We start from the raw sequence: 15,203 nt of genomic DNA, 5'->3' as shown, positions 1-15,203 counted from the left end.
TCCCCACTTGCCATCGGCGACTTTAGTGGGAGGTCGTCTTATGATACTGAGCCCATACTGGTGGGAGCCGAAGCTAACTCTTGGTAAACGGTGTCAGAACTGAACTGAACTGTGGAACTCCCAGCTGGTGTCACAGAACCCCTTGGTATGGAAAGCCCACATAACTGCTGTCAGATGTGGGGTGAGCAGCAGAGCATAGCAGGGGAAACAGAGCAGTGTCTTTGCTTACATTAGGAAATTCTAAAGCTTCTGGAACCAGTGCTGTGATTCATCTCCTCACCGTTCAGGGAAGGGCACTGAAGCCCAGAAACTCACATGCAAATCACAGCAACCATAACCGTCACATTGTCATGGAAGCTAAGACGTACAGAGCACCTACTGTGTGCCACTGAAATGTGTGCTCTTATTACATCTGATACTTATGTTTAGGTACTGTTATCCCACTTCACTGATAAGGAGGCCGAGGTTCAGAGAGGTTAAGTAACTGGCTCAAGGTCACACAGCTGGCAGATGGCAAAACCAGCAGTCTGATTCCAGAGTTCTTACCCTCAGCCACTGGGACACCCTGCCTCTTACATAATTTACTGATATTTTTCACATGGTAGAACTCAGTCAATTTTGATGCTTGGAATTTACAGCCTTGCTGTTGTTTAGTTGCTAAGTCGCGTCTGACTCTGTGTGACCCCGTGGACTGCAGCCTACCAGCCTCCCGTCTATGGAATTTCCCAGGCAAGACTATTGGCATGGAGTGCCATTTCCTTCTCCAGGGATCCTCCTGCCTCTCCTGTACCGGCAGAGCCTTTACGACTGAGTCAGCCGGGAAGCCCTCACAGCCTTGTGCTCAGAATAAAATCAAAGAGATAAGCACGCTGCCCAGTTTCAACGCCGCCCTCTGCAGCCTTCTATATTTCACTTGTTTCTTTGGAATTCCTAAGTGCTGGGTAATAAGTAAAATGCTTGATCTCCTCGAGTTCTCTCATCAATTCCATGAGATAGGTATCATTATCCCCACTTTACAGATGAGAAAACTGAGGCTTAGAAAGCCACGTGACTTGCTCCAGGCCCCACAGCCAGTAAGTTGCAGGGCAGGGGATTTAACTGTGGTCTGTTGGACTCCAAAGAGCCCAGCCTCCCGGTGTTTCTATCCTGTTGCTTTTCTCTTATTGCTGTAAATCCTCAGACTCTTCCAGGCGTCACACACAGCCCAGAGAGACGAGTGCTGTTAAGCGTTGAATTGCTGAGATGCTGGAGTCCCAACCCCCAGTTCCTATGACCTCATTTGGAAATAGGGTCTCTGCCGAGGACCAAGTCAAGATGAGGCTGGGGCTGTGCCCAGCCCCACGTGCCCGTGTCCATACAAAAGGGAGAGGCTTGGGCCCAGAGACAGATGCTCATAGAAGGAAGATGCTGGGAAAACCAAGGAGGAGGCTGTGTTGAAGCCAAAGAGCCTGAGGACCCCAGGAGTAAAAGCAGAGGTGGGGACAGTCCTTTTTTTGTTTGATGTGGACCAATTTTTTAAGTCTTTATTGAATTTGTTACAATATTGTTTCTGTGTTTTGTTTTGGTTTTTTGGTCATGAGGCATGGGGGAGACTTCACTCCCTGACCAGGGATCGAACCTGCCACGCCTGCGTTGGAAGGCGAAGTCTAAACTACTGGACCACCAGGGAAGTCCCCGGGAACAGATTTTTTCACCCACGGATCTCTCAGAGGATCCCGACCTTGCCCACGCCCTGAATTCCACTTCCAGCCCCAGCACAGTGAGACAGTATGTTCCTGCTGCTTGAGCCGTCCACTCTGTGGCGCTGTGTTTGCAGCCCCAGGAACGACACGTGTGCCTTCCACGCAGCTTCAGCCCCGGCATCTGTCTCCCCGTCAGCAGGGCCAGCAGCCCTTCCCCATCCTCATCCCCACGCTCAGGACGAGCAGCCCGCCGGGACACTCACCTTCATCGTAGAGTTGAACAGTGCGGCCGGATATGATGGCCGGCAGGCCGTTTTGACCACACGCGTCCCCAGATGTGCCCTGGAACAGAATGTGTGGCACTATTAGCCAAGTCTTGGATGAGAAAAATCAGAAAAACTCAGGAAAGAAACTCAAGGCCGCAAGGGCGCCTCACAAATTAAAGTCCCCTCTTCTAGAAACCACCCAGCTTTCTCTGACGCCTCAGAGAAACTAATACCCCGATCTAAAGGACTGGATTCCCGGGTTGACGAGAGCTTTGCACGGTCTATGCCTGCTCTCAGCAAGCCCCGTGAGCCTGGGCGGGACAGACCCCTCCGTACAGATGGGACTCCTGGGCAAAGGGGGCGCTGGTGCGACTGGTGAGGGGACAAGAGCATGACGGGCTGGGAGGTTAACCACACCCCAGGGTCCCGCACACAAGCACAGCCTCCAGGCCACACTCTCCTCAGATTCAGGAAGCCGCCCGTTGCTGTTTTTCTGCTCCACACCCACCCTCTTCGTCGAGCTGTTGCAACCCCTTTCCAATTTTAGGTCACTGCTGGATTATTTTTTTCTCTTCTGTTATTTATTGCTGACATTTAAAAAGGTTACACATATATACACATATAGGTATACTCACATGGAAAGAAAAAAGGATTGCAAAGAGAATATTTGCTACCCAATGTCATTTTCGTAATAAATGATCCCACTCATAATTGGCATTAACTGAATATTGATTATATGCTAAGTACTTTGCATATCTTGTCTTATTTTGTTAACATTATTAGCAGTGTAATATGTGTTAATAAGTGCAGAGACAAAAAAAGCTAAAAGACTACGCATCTTTTGGAAGACTTGGCTTTATATTTTGGTAGCAGTTTTGTTTAAAAGAAGCTTGTGTTTGGAAGTTTCCTGGATACCACAGTTGTGACAACCAAGAAACGTCTCCAGACACTGCCAGTGGCGAGGCAGAACCACCCACAGTTCAGAACCACAGGTCCAGACCCACCTGCACGTGTGCACCGACGGATGGGAACCAGTCACCATGGAGACTCAGGTTCCATGGGCCCCCTTCCCTGCGATTTCTGGTTCCCTGTGCCTTGAGTGGGGCCCCTAAAAGCCTCCACTTTTAACAGCTCCTCGATGGGTTCTGGAGGTTTGCGTCCCACTGAGCAACCCCCCGGGAGCAGCAACCGCCGCCCGCTCACCCCGACGAGCCTTGGGCAGGCTCCTCCTTCTGCCGTCACCCGACCCTCCCGCCCAATAGCTAATGACGCAGAGACCGTAACGACACCACCTTGTGAGTGTCTGTGTCCGGGTCATTCTCTTGGTCTTCAACTCTTTGGGGAACACTCATCTGGTTACCCATTGTTCCTGCAACAGAGAAAAAGAGAGACTCAGAAAATTAAAACCCAAGAGAGACACGAGTCGCACGGCTGCATACAAAACTAAGATGCAGAGACCTGCCCAGTCACCGTGGGTGTATTATCACAAGCCCAGGGAGACCAGCTGTTCATGTCTGTTTTGAGGAATGAAGGAACAACAGAATTAAAGTCAAAGGCAGGAGCTTCCCTGGTGGTCCAGCGGTTAGAACTCCACACTTGAGCTGCAGGGAAGACAGGTTCCATCCCTGGTCGGGGAACTAAGATCCCACAAGCGGTGTGGTGTGGCCAAAAAAAGTGTAATAAAGAGTTCGGTGGTTTAGTTGCTAAGTCGTGTCCGACTCGTGACCTCACAGACTGTAGCCCGCCAGGCTCCTCTGTGCACGGGATTCTCCAGACAGGAATGTTGGAGTGGGTTGCCATTTCCTTCTCCAGAATAAAGAGTTTGGAACCTAAACAAGAGTGGGTATATGCGTATGTGTGACTGACTCACTGCTGTACAGCAGGAGGCCACACAACATTGTGAACCAACCGTATGCCCATGTTGCTGCTGCTGCGTCGCTTCAGTCGTGTCCGACTCTGTGCGACCCCACAGACGGCAGCCCACCAGGCTCCCCCGTCCCTGGGACTCTCCAGGCAAGAACACCGGAGTGGGTTGCTATTTCCTTCTCCAGTGCATGAAAGTGAAAAGTGAAAGGGAAGTTGCTCAGTCATGTCCAACTCCTAGCGACCCCACGGACTGCAGCCTACTAGGCTCCTCCGCCTGTGGGATTTTCCAGGCAAGAGCACTGGAGTGGGGTGATATGCCCATAAATGCTCTAAGTTGTATTTGTCTTCGGCTGTGCTGGGTCTCTGTTGCCGCATGGGCCTTTCTCTCATTGTGGCTTCTCCCTGCAGAGACTTCTCGTGTGGCAAAGCGTGGGCTCTGGGGCATGCAGGCTTTGGCAGCTGTGGCTCGTGGGCTGGGTACTTCAGCTCCCTGTCTCTGGGCCCAGGCTCAGTAATTGTGGTACACAGGCTCAGTTGCTCTGGAGCGTGTGGGATCTTCCTGGACCAGCGATGGAACTTGTGTTTCCTGCATTGGCAGGTGGGTTCTTTACCACTGAGCCGCTAGGGAAGATCCCTAAAATTTCTTTAAAGCACAGTCCCAGTTTTCAACTGTCTTTCATTTCTGGGGGATTATTATCATCATGAAAAGCATATTCCACGTAGATACCATTTTCTTCCTTTTTAGCCAGTCACAGCTATTAGATCAAGCAGATTTTAGAATGGGGACAGTTAAAATGATACTTCTAATTTTTAATAGTCTCTGATCCTCAAACTAAATTAAGTCCTCTGTTAAAACCTCTTGTAGCACAGGCATTTTTCCATAGCACTTAGCACTACATGTTACATGTGTATCTATCATATATAATAGATATCTATATTTATATATACCTATTTGGCTATATTTTCATTCATTTAGTGGTTCACCAAATATACGCTGAGCACCATATGCTGAAGCAGACACCAGGGTTGCAGCTGTGAGTTAAACAGATGGGCCCCTTTGACTTCATGGAGTTGAAATATGTTGGGTGGACAGTCAGTAACAGACAGTAAATCCACACATCAGGCCACGTCTGATGGCTCGAGGCAGCACGTGCAGTGGTGGTGAGCACAGAGCAGGAACAGGACAACCTGGGCTTGAACGCTCTCCCTGCCCCTCGCTGCTGTGTGTCCTCCTTGGATGAGTTAATTAGCTTCTCTGTGCCTCACAGGGCTGCTACAAGTACACGAGTTAATGCTTGTCAGGTGGTTAGAACAATGCATGGCTCTTTATAAGCAATATAGAAGTGTTTGCTAACCCAAACACATACGGTTCAATGCTATGAACAAGAAGGCAATAGGTAACATATCTGTTATCATATATGAACATTATCGGGGGCACAGAAGAGGGCAGGAAGTGGCAACACTGGGTAGGATGGTTCTGGAATGAAGCACAACTGATCCAGACTTAACTTGGAGGGCAATACAAAACATTTAGCTTCCAACTCCCTTCCCCATTAGCTGTAAGCACCGTGAGGGCAGGGACTGTCTCTCTTTACCCACCATTATAGCTCAGCACTGCGTCTGCACTGATCAGGTGTCAAATTATAACTTATTAGTTGGGCGGAGGGAATAATAGTAACAATCCCTCACCCCGCAGCCCTGAACTAGGCACTAACCCACGTTATCCCTAAACCCTTCAAGAGCCTCGTGACACCACTGATGACGATAGTTCACAGCTGTTCACACGTCCTCAGCCCCAAGCGCTGCTTTCCCAGAGCACGTCCTGCGCCGTCTCACGTGGCCCTGCATGCCCGCGTGAAACAGGTGTTACCATCATGTCACTCTAGCCGAGAGGAAGCTGAGTCACAAGGAGGTAAAATCACCTTCCAAAGGTCAGCTGGTTAAAGACGGCAGAGGGAGACTCCCGCACAGGCTGCCTCTGCTCCAGCTCTGGAATGTTCCCTGCAGAATTCCCTTCCCCTGGAAAGGAGGGAATTGAGTCTCCCGAACGCGCCCAGGACACACATCCAGAGAAGGGCCACGTGAGGTCTTGGCCCAGAGGATGTCTGCTTCCAGAGGTGGGGCTCCTTCAGTCCCTCGACGCTGCCTGACTAGTGAAAAGCTACTTTTTCACGCACACAGTGATTCCAATGTAGCCCTTCTCCAAAGACCTGGCTGCCGACTCATCAGCCTGCTGGCTTTTGGAATAACAGCCAAGGATTTTAATTCCTGGTCAAACGCAGCCAATGCATCTCCAAGGATATCCATGGGAGGAGACTTGAGTAATCAGAAATTTGGGAGGCCACAAAAGGGCTTTCTTGGGGGAACCTGGTAGATATCAGAATTGGGATTTTATGAATTAACAACAGGTCATTACAACAGGTAATAAAGCTGGGCAGTGCTAAAACATACAGGACCCCAGTTATGTTGCAATATTTTCTATTTATAAAATCCAAGATATCTGTACTGCCAATAGGCCATTGCTTCATCTATAAATGAGACACTATGAAAATAATATTGAATATTCAAGGCCAGGGTCAGCAAATGACAGCTGGGGAACAAACCCAGTCCACCGCCTGTGTTAGGCTGGCCTGGGTACTAATGGATTTTACACCTATAAAGGGTTGGGGAAAAAAAATCAGGAGAATCATAGAGTGTGACACGTGAGAATTATATGAAATTCAAATCATAGTATCCATAAATAAAATTCTTTTGGAAGACAGCCATGCCCATTCATTTATCTATAGTCTACCTACAGCTGCCTTCATGTACTGAGGCAGAGTTGGGGAGTATCAACAGAGACCAGATGGCCTGCAAAGCCTAAGCTATTTACTGTCTGGCCTTTTCTGGAAAGTTTATAGGTTTTGCTCAGCATCAGCCTCAGTAACATATACTCATTTTGCAAATAATGAGATTGAAGCAGCTGAGAGATTAAGTGTTGCCCAAATTAAGACTGACCAGGAACTGAACCCACTGTGTTTAAAAATAATGACAATGCTAACGACCTTAGTAATGATGAGACAGTAATAGTAGCGGCTTCTCTGGTGGCTCAGTGGTAAAGAACCCGCCTGCCGGTGCAGAAGACGCGGATCTGATCCCTGGTCCAGGAAGCTCCCACGTGCCTCGGAGCAGCTAAGCCCGCAGCCACAGCTGCTGCGGCGTGGGCTTTAGAGCCGGGAGCAGCAACTCCCGGGCCCACGAGCGGCAGCCACCGGAGCCGTCAGCCCGAGCGCCGGTGCGCGGCAGCACGGAGAGCCTCCGCAGAGAGACGCGCCCGCGCTGCATCTGCAGCGCAGGCCCTCCGGCAACCTGAGAAAAGCTTCGCACGGCAAGAGACACCCGGCACAGCTTCAATACGTAACGTTATGTTTGAACGATACTAATATTAATAAAAATAACGTCGTAGTTTAGTTGCTAAATCACGTGTTAGTCGCTAAGTCGTGTCTGACTCTTTGTGACCCCGTGGACTGTAGCCCGCCAGGCTCCTCTGTCCACGGGATTCTCTGGGCAAGAACACTGCAGTGGGCAGCCATGCCTCCTCCAGGGGGTCTTCCCGACCCAGAGATCGAACCTGCGTCTTTTGCTTTGGCAGGCGGATCCTTCACTGCTGAGCCCCCAGGGATGCCCCGATGTCATAATAACAACAAATTTGGCGAGTGTGCATCGGCTGCCGGGAAACTGTCCTCAGAGCTCCACATGCTGTAAGTGAACTTACTCCTTACGACAAATGCGCAAAGCAGAGGTATCGTCGTTCCAGTTTTACAGACGAGAAAACTGAAATCCGTAGGTTAAACGCCTCAACCAAGGCCACTTGCAAAAATGTACACACAGTAGGTGATGTCTCCACCTAAATCTAGCTTTTTACAAAATTAAAAATAATTTACCAATGGGCTTACAAACTTTCAAAGCTCCTATTATTCAATTCACATTTAATCCAATTTGGGAGGTAACGTCAATTAAAATGTTTGAGGTTATGAAAAATCTTTGCCCTGAGAGCTGTGGTGTGTGCAGACCCGACAGAAACTTGGAACCCGCAAGAGCCTGGGTTCCGTATTCCGACCATTGCAGGTTTTAAGGCGCCTCTCCAGCAGTGTCGAGGCCAAATGGCCTGAAAGAAGGAAAATCCATTCGCACGTCTTTTGCAGGGACAACTTGGACTCAGATAACATTGGTTTCCGCCAGCAGTTACAACATATGTGTTGTGAAATTGCTTTTGCCTTTCAAATTTTGAAAGGTGCCCGATTTCCCTACGACGAAAACAAACGGTTACTGCCACCTATCGGTCAACGTCAGTATTGGCCGAAACAAACGTATTGGGCCGGCGGTGCCTGTGCGCTCCGGCCTGTCCGACTCTGCGACCCCGTGGACTGCAGCCCACCAGTAAGGCCAACATGTCTGGGGACGTCAAAGGAAAGGCTTTCACGTTTAGCAGTTACACCTGTCGTTAAAGGTTTGCATGAGCGTGGCAAGTCCTTTTCTGCCCCAAAGATGTTGCTGCTGTCTTTAGTCGCTCAGTCGGGTCTGACTCTGCGACCCCGTGGACTGTAGCCCACCAGGCTCCTCTGTCCATGGGATTCTCCAGGCAAGATACTGGAGTGGGCTGCCATGCCCTCCTCCAGGGGCTCTTCCCGACCCAGGGATCGAACCTGCGTCTCCCACGCTGCAGGCAGGTTCTTTACTGTCTGAGCCACCAGGGACGCCCGCCCCAAAGATGGTGCAACTGATAAGGAAGTAATGTTGATCACAGCTGACTGTGGACGCGCCAGTGCTGAGACCTCTAGGTAGAGAGCAGTGCCGTCAAATAAGGGTGCAGGCCCTGGGGGCTGAACACCCCGGTGCGAGTCCCCACACAGCCACCTACTGAATGAGTGACACCGGGCAAGTTACCGAGCCTCATGGGGCCTCAGCTTCCTCTTCTGTAAAATGGGGATAATAAGGGCACACACTCCAGAGGTTGCTGTGAGAGCGTCAAGGCACTAATACGTTGAAGGTGCCCCAAACAGCGAGTGGCACATGGTGAAGGGGTGCCCTGAAGGTGTTCTTTGTGATTAGAAGTGTCTCCACGATCATCACTGATACTTTCAGAGCTGTCTGATACAAGCAGCTAAAGAACTTGGCGGCGCTTCTGATTTCCGTGGTCACCTCACACAGTCGGGCCGGGATCCTGGATCTGTTTCAGCAAGTGCACACAGGTATGGGGGCCTGTGATGGACAGCAACCCCCAGGATGTCCTGGGGATGAGGACATTCGGGGGAGGCGGACCTTTCCTGTTACAGCCAGGGAAGTCCTAGGCAAGCCAGGGTGAGTTGACAACCCTGAAAGCCGTGTCAGGGACTCTGTGTGGCAGGAACCCTTTTAATCCCCATTTAGCAGATGGCAAAACTGAGGCTGCAGGTGGTCCAGACTGGACCATTCCTGTCTGTGATGAAGCTTCCTCCAGTCTCCAACAGAGAAGAAGAATAAATCAGATGATGAGTTTTCTCCATCAAGAAAAACATATTCTTTGAAAGAGCTTGGTTTTTATTTTGGACAAAAAAAAAAAAAATTGAAGGTGGTATCAAAACGCCCTTTCATGACCTGATGGTGTGCGTAGTTTTGTTCTTATGAATGTTCTCCTTTAATCTGACATTAAACACAAGTTTCCATATGGCAGAGAGGTTTGTTTTTGAAATTAGACTCAGGGGCCTAGCATTTGGACGACGTGGGCTAGGCCTTTGGCTGGGGGTCATTCAGAGGAGAAAGTCTCCTTACTTTCCATTTCCCAGCTCTGTTATTGAGGCCAGTCTTCACACTGTTACACATTCCAACCCCCACGGGAGATTTCAGTCCCCATGTCCAGGCCCCGCCAGACCCATCAGAGCCCCTGGCCGGGGCCCGGGCATCAGAATATTTCCAGGATCTCCGGGTGACTTCCATGATGGCGAGGGCTGAGAGGTGCCATCCTGGACATTTTGGGCCAGGGACTCCCCCAGATGCTGGCTCCCCTGGTACAGGGTCCGGATTCTCAGAGAGAGGAAGGGCATTGACTTTCAACGTCCACAAATCACAGCCATCTCAGCGAGTCTGAAAATGTTTGCAACCCTTTCAAAGCACTCTTTTTTTTTTTTTTTTGGCCAAACTGTCCATGTGGCATGCAGGATTTCAGTTTCTTGACCAAAGATTGAACCCAGGCCGTGGCAGCGATGATGACAATCCTGACTACGAGGCCGGCGGGAGCTCCCGAGGCGGGCGTTTTTAGTGTCCCCATTTTACAGATGCATCACGTGAGTCCAGAGAGCCTGAGTTCCTTGCCTAAGACCGTGCTATGAGCTGAATTATGTTCCTCTCCAAATTCACATGTAGAAACCCTAACCCAGCATGACTGTATTTAGAGACAGATTAGAGGAAGTTACAAGGGTGGGGCTCTAAATCTAAGGATTCAATTCAGTTCAGTTCAGTCGCTCAGTCGTGTCCAACTCTTTGCGACCCCATGAATCGCAGCACGCCAGGCCTCCTTGTCCATCACCATCTCCCGGAGTTCACTCAGACTCACGTCCATTGAGTCTCTGATGCCATCCAGCCATCTCATCCTCGGTCGTCCCCTTCTCCTCGTGCCCCCAATCCCTCCCAACATCAGAGTCTTTTCCAATGAGTCAACTCTTTGCATGAGGTGGCCAAAGTACTGGAGCTTCAGCTTTAGCAACATTCCTTCCAAAGAAATCCTAAGGATTAGCAGCCTTATAAGAGAAAACACCCAAGAGCTTGCTTTCTCTCTCTACCATGTGAGGACCCCACAAGAGGTCAGAGGTGTGAGGGCTGCAAGCGAGGAAAAGAACTTCCACCAAAACCAGAGTTAGTTAGGGTCTTCATCTTGGATTTATTAGCCTCTAGGGTTGTGGGAAAACAAAAATCTGTTGTTCAAGTCACCCAGTCTATGGGTTGTTTTTTTTTGTTGTTGTTGTTACACTGCTTGACTGACCGATACAGTTCATCAGCTAGTAAGAGGGAGCGTCGGGACTTAACCCTCAGCAGCCTGGCTCCACAGTTCAAGCTCTAAACTCTTTCTTTCTCTTACTGTCTCCTCTACCATATAAGTTATGTTAAATTTTATAAAGTATTTGCATATAATGTAATACAACATAGACTATAAAATATTTATTGCATATCTGTTTTTGCAATGAGAAGTCAAATTCATAACTAGTCAAGGAACATAGCCAGATCTAAAGTGAATAAAAAAATTGAAAAGTCATCAATAGTCTTTGGAAAGATTTAGCCCAAGGGCTTGGCAGCAGTCAGATGAGAAAAATGTTAGTTCTCACTGTTTATTTCTCCTATTACTGTTGTAATCACTTTAGCTCTGTTTTGACCCACAAGTGAACTGGCCATTCAGGGAAGTTTCCTTTGCACCTCTCCTCGTTTACTCCAGCGATTGGTGTTCATCGGCCTCCTTTAATGTAATTAATCAATTAATCAGTTTTAGAGGGTTGTAACTGAATGACTTTGACATGTAACGTTTACAAGCTTAAGGTGCAACATGTTGTACTTCGATACATTTATATAGTGTAATATGGTTGCCAATACAGTAATATTTACCATATGATGCAATTAAATGTCTGCATTCGTTTCCTGAGCCCTCAGTCTCCATGCTTCTACTCCTTACAAGTCCCCTCCCTTAAACACCTTTCCTCTTGTCCCGCCCACTCCTCCCACCGCTGACTCTTCATTGAGCTACAAGTTAACGATATGTCTTCCTTCTCCAAACAGATCAAACACCAAACGTGGTACCAGCTGCCTTAGAGAAAGAGTGTTTCTACAGTGACCTTGCTGGCAGTTAAATGACTGTCAGATGGAGGAGGAAGTCCTCAAAGGGCGCAATGGTGACAGAATTAGTCACTGGGTAAACGGAAACACCTTTGATCAATGCAGTGGAATGTAGGTAAACTGGGGCCCCTTCTCACCACCCACTGAGGGCGGTACCAACAGGAGCAGGCTGGCATGCCCAGCAGAACAAGCCCTCTGCCCCCAGCTCCAAGGACAGCATCAAGGTGAGTGACGAGAACAGACGTGCCAGGCCCCGCGGTCCTGCACCACCCGTGGTCCTGCACCATGCTGGAACACGGGCTGCTGTGTGCAGAGAGGGCTGAAAGCCATTCCTCTCTGCGCCCCAGCCCTGCGCCCAGCGCCCTGGTATGTGTGGGTTCAGGGCGAGGGCCTCCTTATCAAAGCGCTGCTGAGTGTTTGAGGAGATCTGGGAACTGAGGTCCTGCTATTGGAATGCTTTCTTGTTTGCATCCCTTTACCCATCGCAGTTTCTAAAAGGCTCGGAGCTCAGCATCTTATCCTGAGTGTTGCCCCAAACATCTTTAGGCTAATAGTGATGGCAGGTAACACCAGCCGCAGCCTTACTATGAGCTTGGCAGGGTCAGGAGTGGGGTGGGGCAGGAGAGGCGTCAGGGCCCACAATGCAAGGAGGCGACCGCTTCGAGATTGGGCAGGTACGTGGGCACCTAGAGTGAGTGCCTGCCCACACTGCCCCTGCAAGGTGCCCGGCACTGGGCACTTGACTTCCGTTGTTTCCGTTTTCTTTTACAGCAGCCTGTTATCCCCAAATTATGCAGATGAAGAGACTGAGGCTTAATGATGCAAGCCCTCCACCCTGAGAATGTAAACTCCTTGGGGGCAGGTACCCCACTTATCCTGCTTGCACAGAGTGTGCCCTCAAGTTATATCTGCTGATTTAATGGATAAAGGAGAGTAAAGTAACCCTGATCAGATAGAAAGTTCTGGTGAGGCAGAGCTAAGGTTGATCCTGGTTCCACAGGACTAAGGCATTCAGACCCTTCAGGCTGCCCAGCCCAGCCCAGCTCTGGGCAGCAGGAGAAGCTGCTGACACGGTGACTCTCCATGAATGTTTGAGCCGTCAGTAGCTCAGGTGGGCCTGCAGGAGCGGCCCCGCCCTCCAGGGCCTTTCCCAAACCTCCCTGTGCGTCCCCGTCGCCACCAGAAGCCAGCCAGGATGGGCTCACCCAGGCCCGGTCCTCTCCTGAAGCACACGCCTTTCCCTACAAAGACAACCCTTCCCGAGTTTCAGAACCCTTTGGGAAAAAACAGCCACCCTGATTTGGGACTCCTTCAATCAAAATCCATGTTTGCAGGGCCTTCCCTTGGTTTTTATTTAGGGGCAGAGCTATACGGCTTCCCAGGTGGCTCATTAGTAAAGAATCTGCTTACCAGTGCAGAAGACACAGGTTCAGTCCCTGGGTCTGAGAGATTCCCCTGGAGAAGGGAAGGGCAGCCCACTCCAGTTCTTGCCTGGGAAGTCCCATGGACAGAGGAGCCTGGCGGGGTACAGTCCATGGGGTCACAAAGAGTCGGACAGGACTGAGTGACTGAGCGTGCACGTGCACACGTGCACACACACATGCACACCAGGATCTATACACTCCAGGCCTCTAAGGCAGCTCAACTCTAGCAGGGCATGATGAGAGTGGGGTCAGATGCCTCCTGGTGCAAAATTTAATGGGGTGCCAGAAAACTCAGCCATCAAGATAAATAATATATATATATATTTCAATAATGTGTTATCTTAAAAAACAGAATTAAGGCTGGGACTGATTCTTCACAAAACGTGTGGTTACTTGGTTCATTGTGAATTTTTCGCATTCATTGAAAATTTTAAAAATATTGCTTTGAAATATAATTTATCTCAAAGATGGAGTTCTTTGGTGTCTCTTAAATTCTGCCCCCAAGGAGAGGACAGAGCCTCACTCATCTCGCTGAAGTCGGCTCTGACGGGGGCCCAGTTTCACAGCTTCCCTTCCGAGAGATCCAGGAGTCTCTACCCACCCCTCCCCAACCTCATTTTCCTGATATCACACGGAGATGATGATAACAATAAAAATAACAGCTAATGCTCATTAAGCACGTCGGTAGGTGCTCCCTGCCTTGGTCCCTCAGTCCTCGTGGATGTCACTTTGATCTCGGGACTATTAGCTTGCCTACTTTACAGACAAAGACACTGAAGCTCGGAGAGTGAAGTCACCCACCCCAGGGTGCCCAGCCGGTCGGTGGCGGGGCTGAGACTGGGCCGGGCGTCAGCAGGGCTCCAGACCACCTGCTCTCCCATGACCATGGCTGTTCAAGGCAGCAAACAGAGTTTCTGAGGGCAACGCAGGTTTCTGGAGTCTCTGCTGGGATCTGAATTCTGCGGGTGCCTCCAGGGCAGGTCTTCAATGTTAAATAAGAGCCAGATTCACAAAAGTCCCTGGGGGAGTCCTTGACCTCCTTAGGCACTGCCCCTAGACACAGACTCAAAGCTGGCTCTGCACTGGGGGACTCAGGTTCTGATGGTGGTCCCCCAGGCACACAGCATGCCCCTCCATCCGCTGACTCTCCCCCCAAGGTTTACACTTGAAGTGACATGCAACGGGTCCATGCACACAGGAGTTATTTCTGCTGTCTTGAACTCAACACTGCCCACATTATCATGTAATCCTTGTATCCTTTTAGGTAGGGCTATCTTTGGGTCCATTTTGCAGACGGTGAAACTGAGGCCCTCGCAGACCCAACGCCACACAGTGACTCACTGGCAGAACCAGGGTCAAGCTCAACCCTCTCTGGCCTCTGGCTTCTACAGTTCATCGTCCGCAAAGAACAAACTCTCCGGCCTCGCTGAAAAGATCTGGAAGCAGTTACCTGCAAGCCCCCGGTGGGAGTGTCTTCTGTCCTCAGTGTCTCCTGGAGCTGCTTCTGCGTGGAGTGCCGTGCGTCCAGCTGGTGCTGCCCAGTGCCAGGCTGTCAACTGAGCCCGGCTCCTTGCCCTTTGCTTCCTCGTCCGGAGCCTGCTGGCTGAATACACAGAGCAGGGCAAACACAAGCCTGGGTGGAGCTTGCCTCTCCCGGGCCGCCCTGCAGGAGCGGCTTCTCTTCCTGGCTCGAGGGCTGGCCTCGCCTCTCCCGGAGAACCCGAGCCCCCGACTGCTCTTGTGCTGACGCCTCCCTGGCCCCACGAGCGTCCTGTCCTCACCGGCCGCGTCCGCTCAGGCTGACCCGGGCAGCTAGCTCCCTTCCCCAGTGACCGCGGGGCCTGGGGAAAGCCGGGAAAACACGTTCTGTGAGGTTTTGCAGTTCTGCCTGCCTTTCACCTTCATTCTTTCTGAGACCCCACCGAAGGGGGAGGAAACACCATCTCACCCCCCACAGCCTCCAGTCACGTAAACATCCCTCCCAAAGGCCTGTGGGTACTGGAAAGCGGGTAACCTAAGGGTGGCTTACTGCTCTGGAGACAGAGCCTGGCACTGGAAAGGGCATTATTCTTTTCTGCAAGCTAGAAGTTCAAGACAGGCCATTCAATGTATTTAATTCCAGCAAG

The 15,203-nt window shown here is 50.4% G+C and overlaps 1 protein-coding gene across 4 annotated transcripts in view; it reads right to left on the bottom strand.

Annotated features, from left to right (window-relative positions):
* Positions 1–14,764, bottom strand: part of BCAS1 (brain enriched myelin associated protein 1) — a 99,457-nt gene extending 84,693 nt beyond the window's left edge. For 2 of the 4 annotated variants that reach the window (XM_040248097.1, XM_040248099.1), the window contains exons 1-3: positions 14,528–14,763; positions 3,241–3,317; positions 1,946–2,024 (exon numbers count right to left, since the gene is read on the bottom strand). In XM_040248097.1, the coding sequence (XP_040104031.1) occupies positions 1,946–2,024; positions 3,241–3,312 (151 nt within the window). In that variant the 5' untranslated portion in view covers positions 3,313–3,317; positions 14,528–14,763. Of the gene's footprint in view, positions 1–1,945; positions 2,025–3,240; positions 3,318–14,527 lie in introns of all 4 variants that reach the window. The other 2 variants (XM_040248098.1, XM_040248096.1) reach the window with 2 other exon arrangements.
* Between the last annotated feature and the right edge of the window lie 439 nt (positions 14,765–15,203).

Source organism: Oryx dammah, unplaced genomic scaffold (assembly GCF_014754425.2).
Source record: "Oryx dammah isolate SB20612 unplaced genomic scaffold, SCBI_Odam_1.1 HiC_scaffold_10, whole genome shotgun sequence".
Taxonomy (NCBI): Eukaryota; Metazoa; Chordata; class Mammalia; order Artiodactyla; family Bovidae; genus Oryx; species Oryx dammah.
The sequence above is the reverse complement of the archived record's forward strand: the minus strand, read 5'-3'. Positions and strand labels throughout refer to the sequence as shown.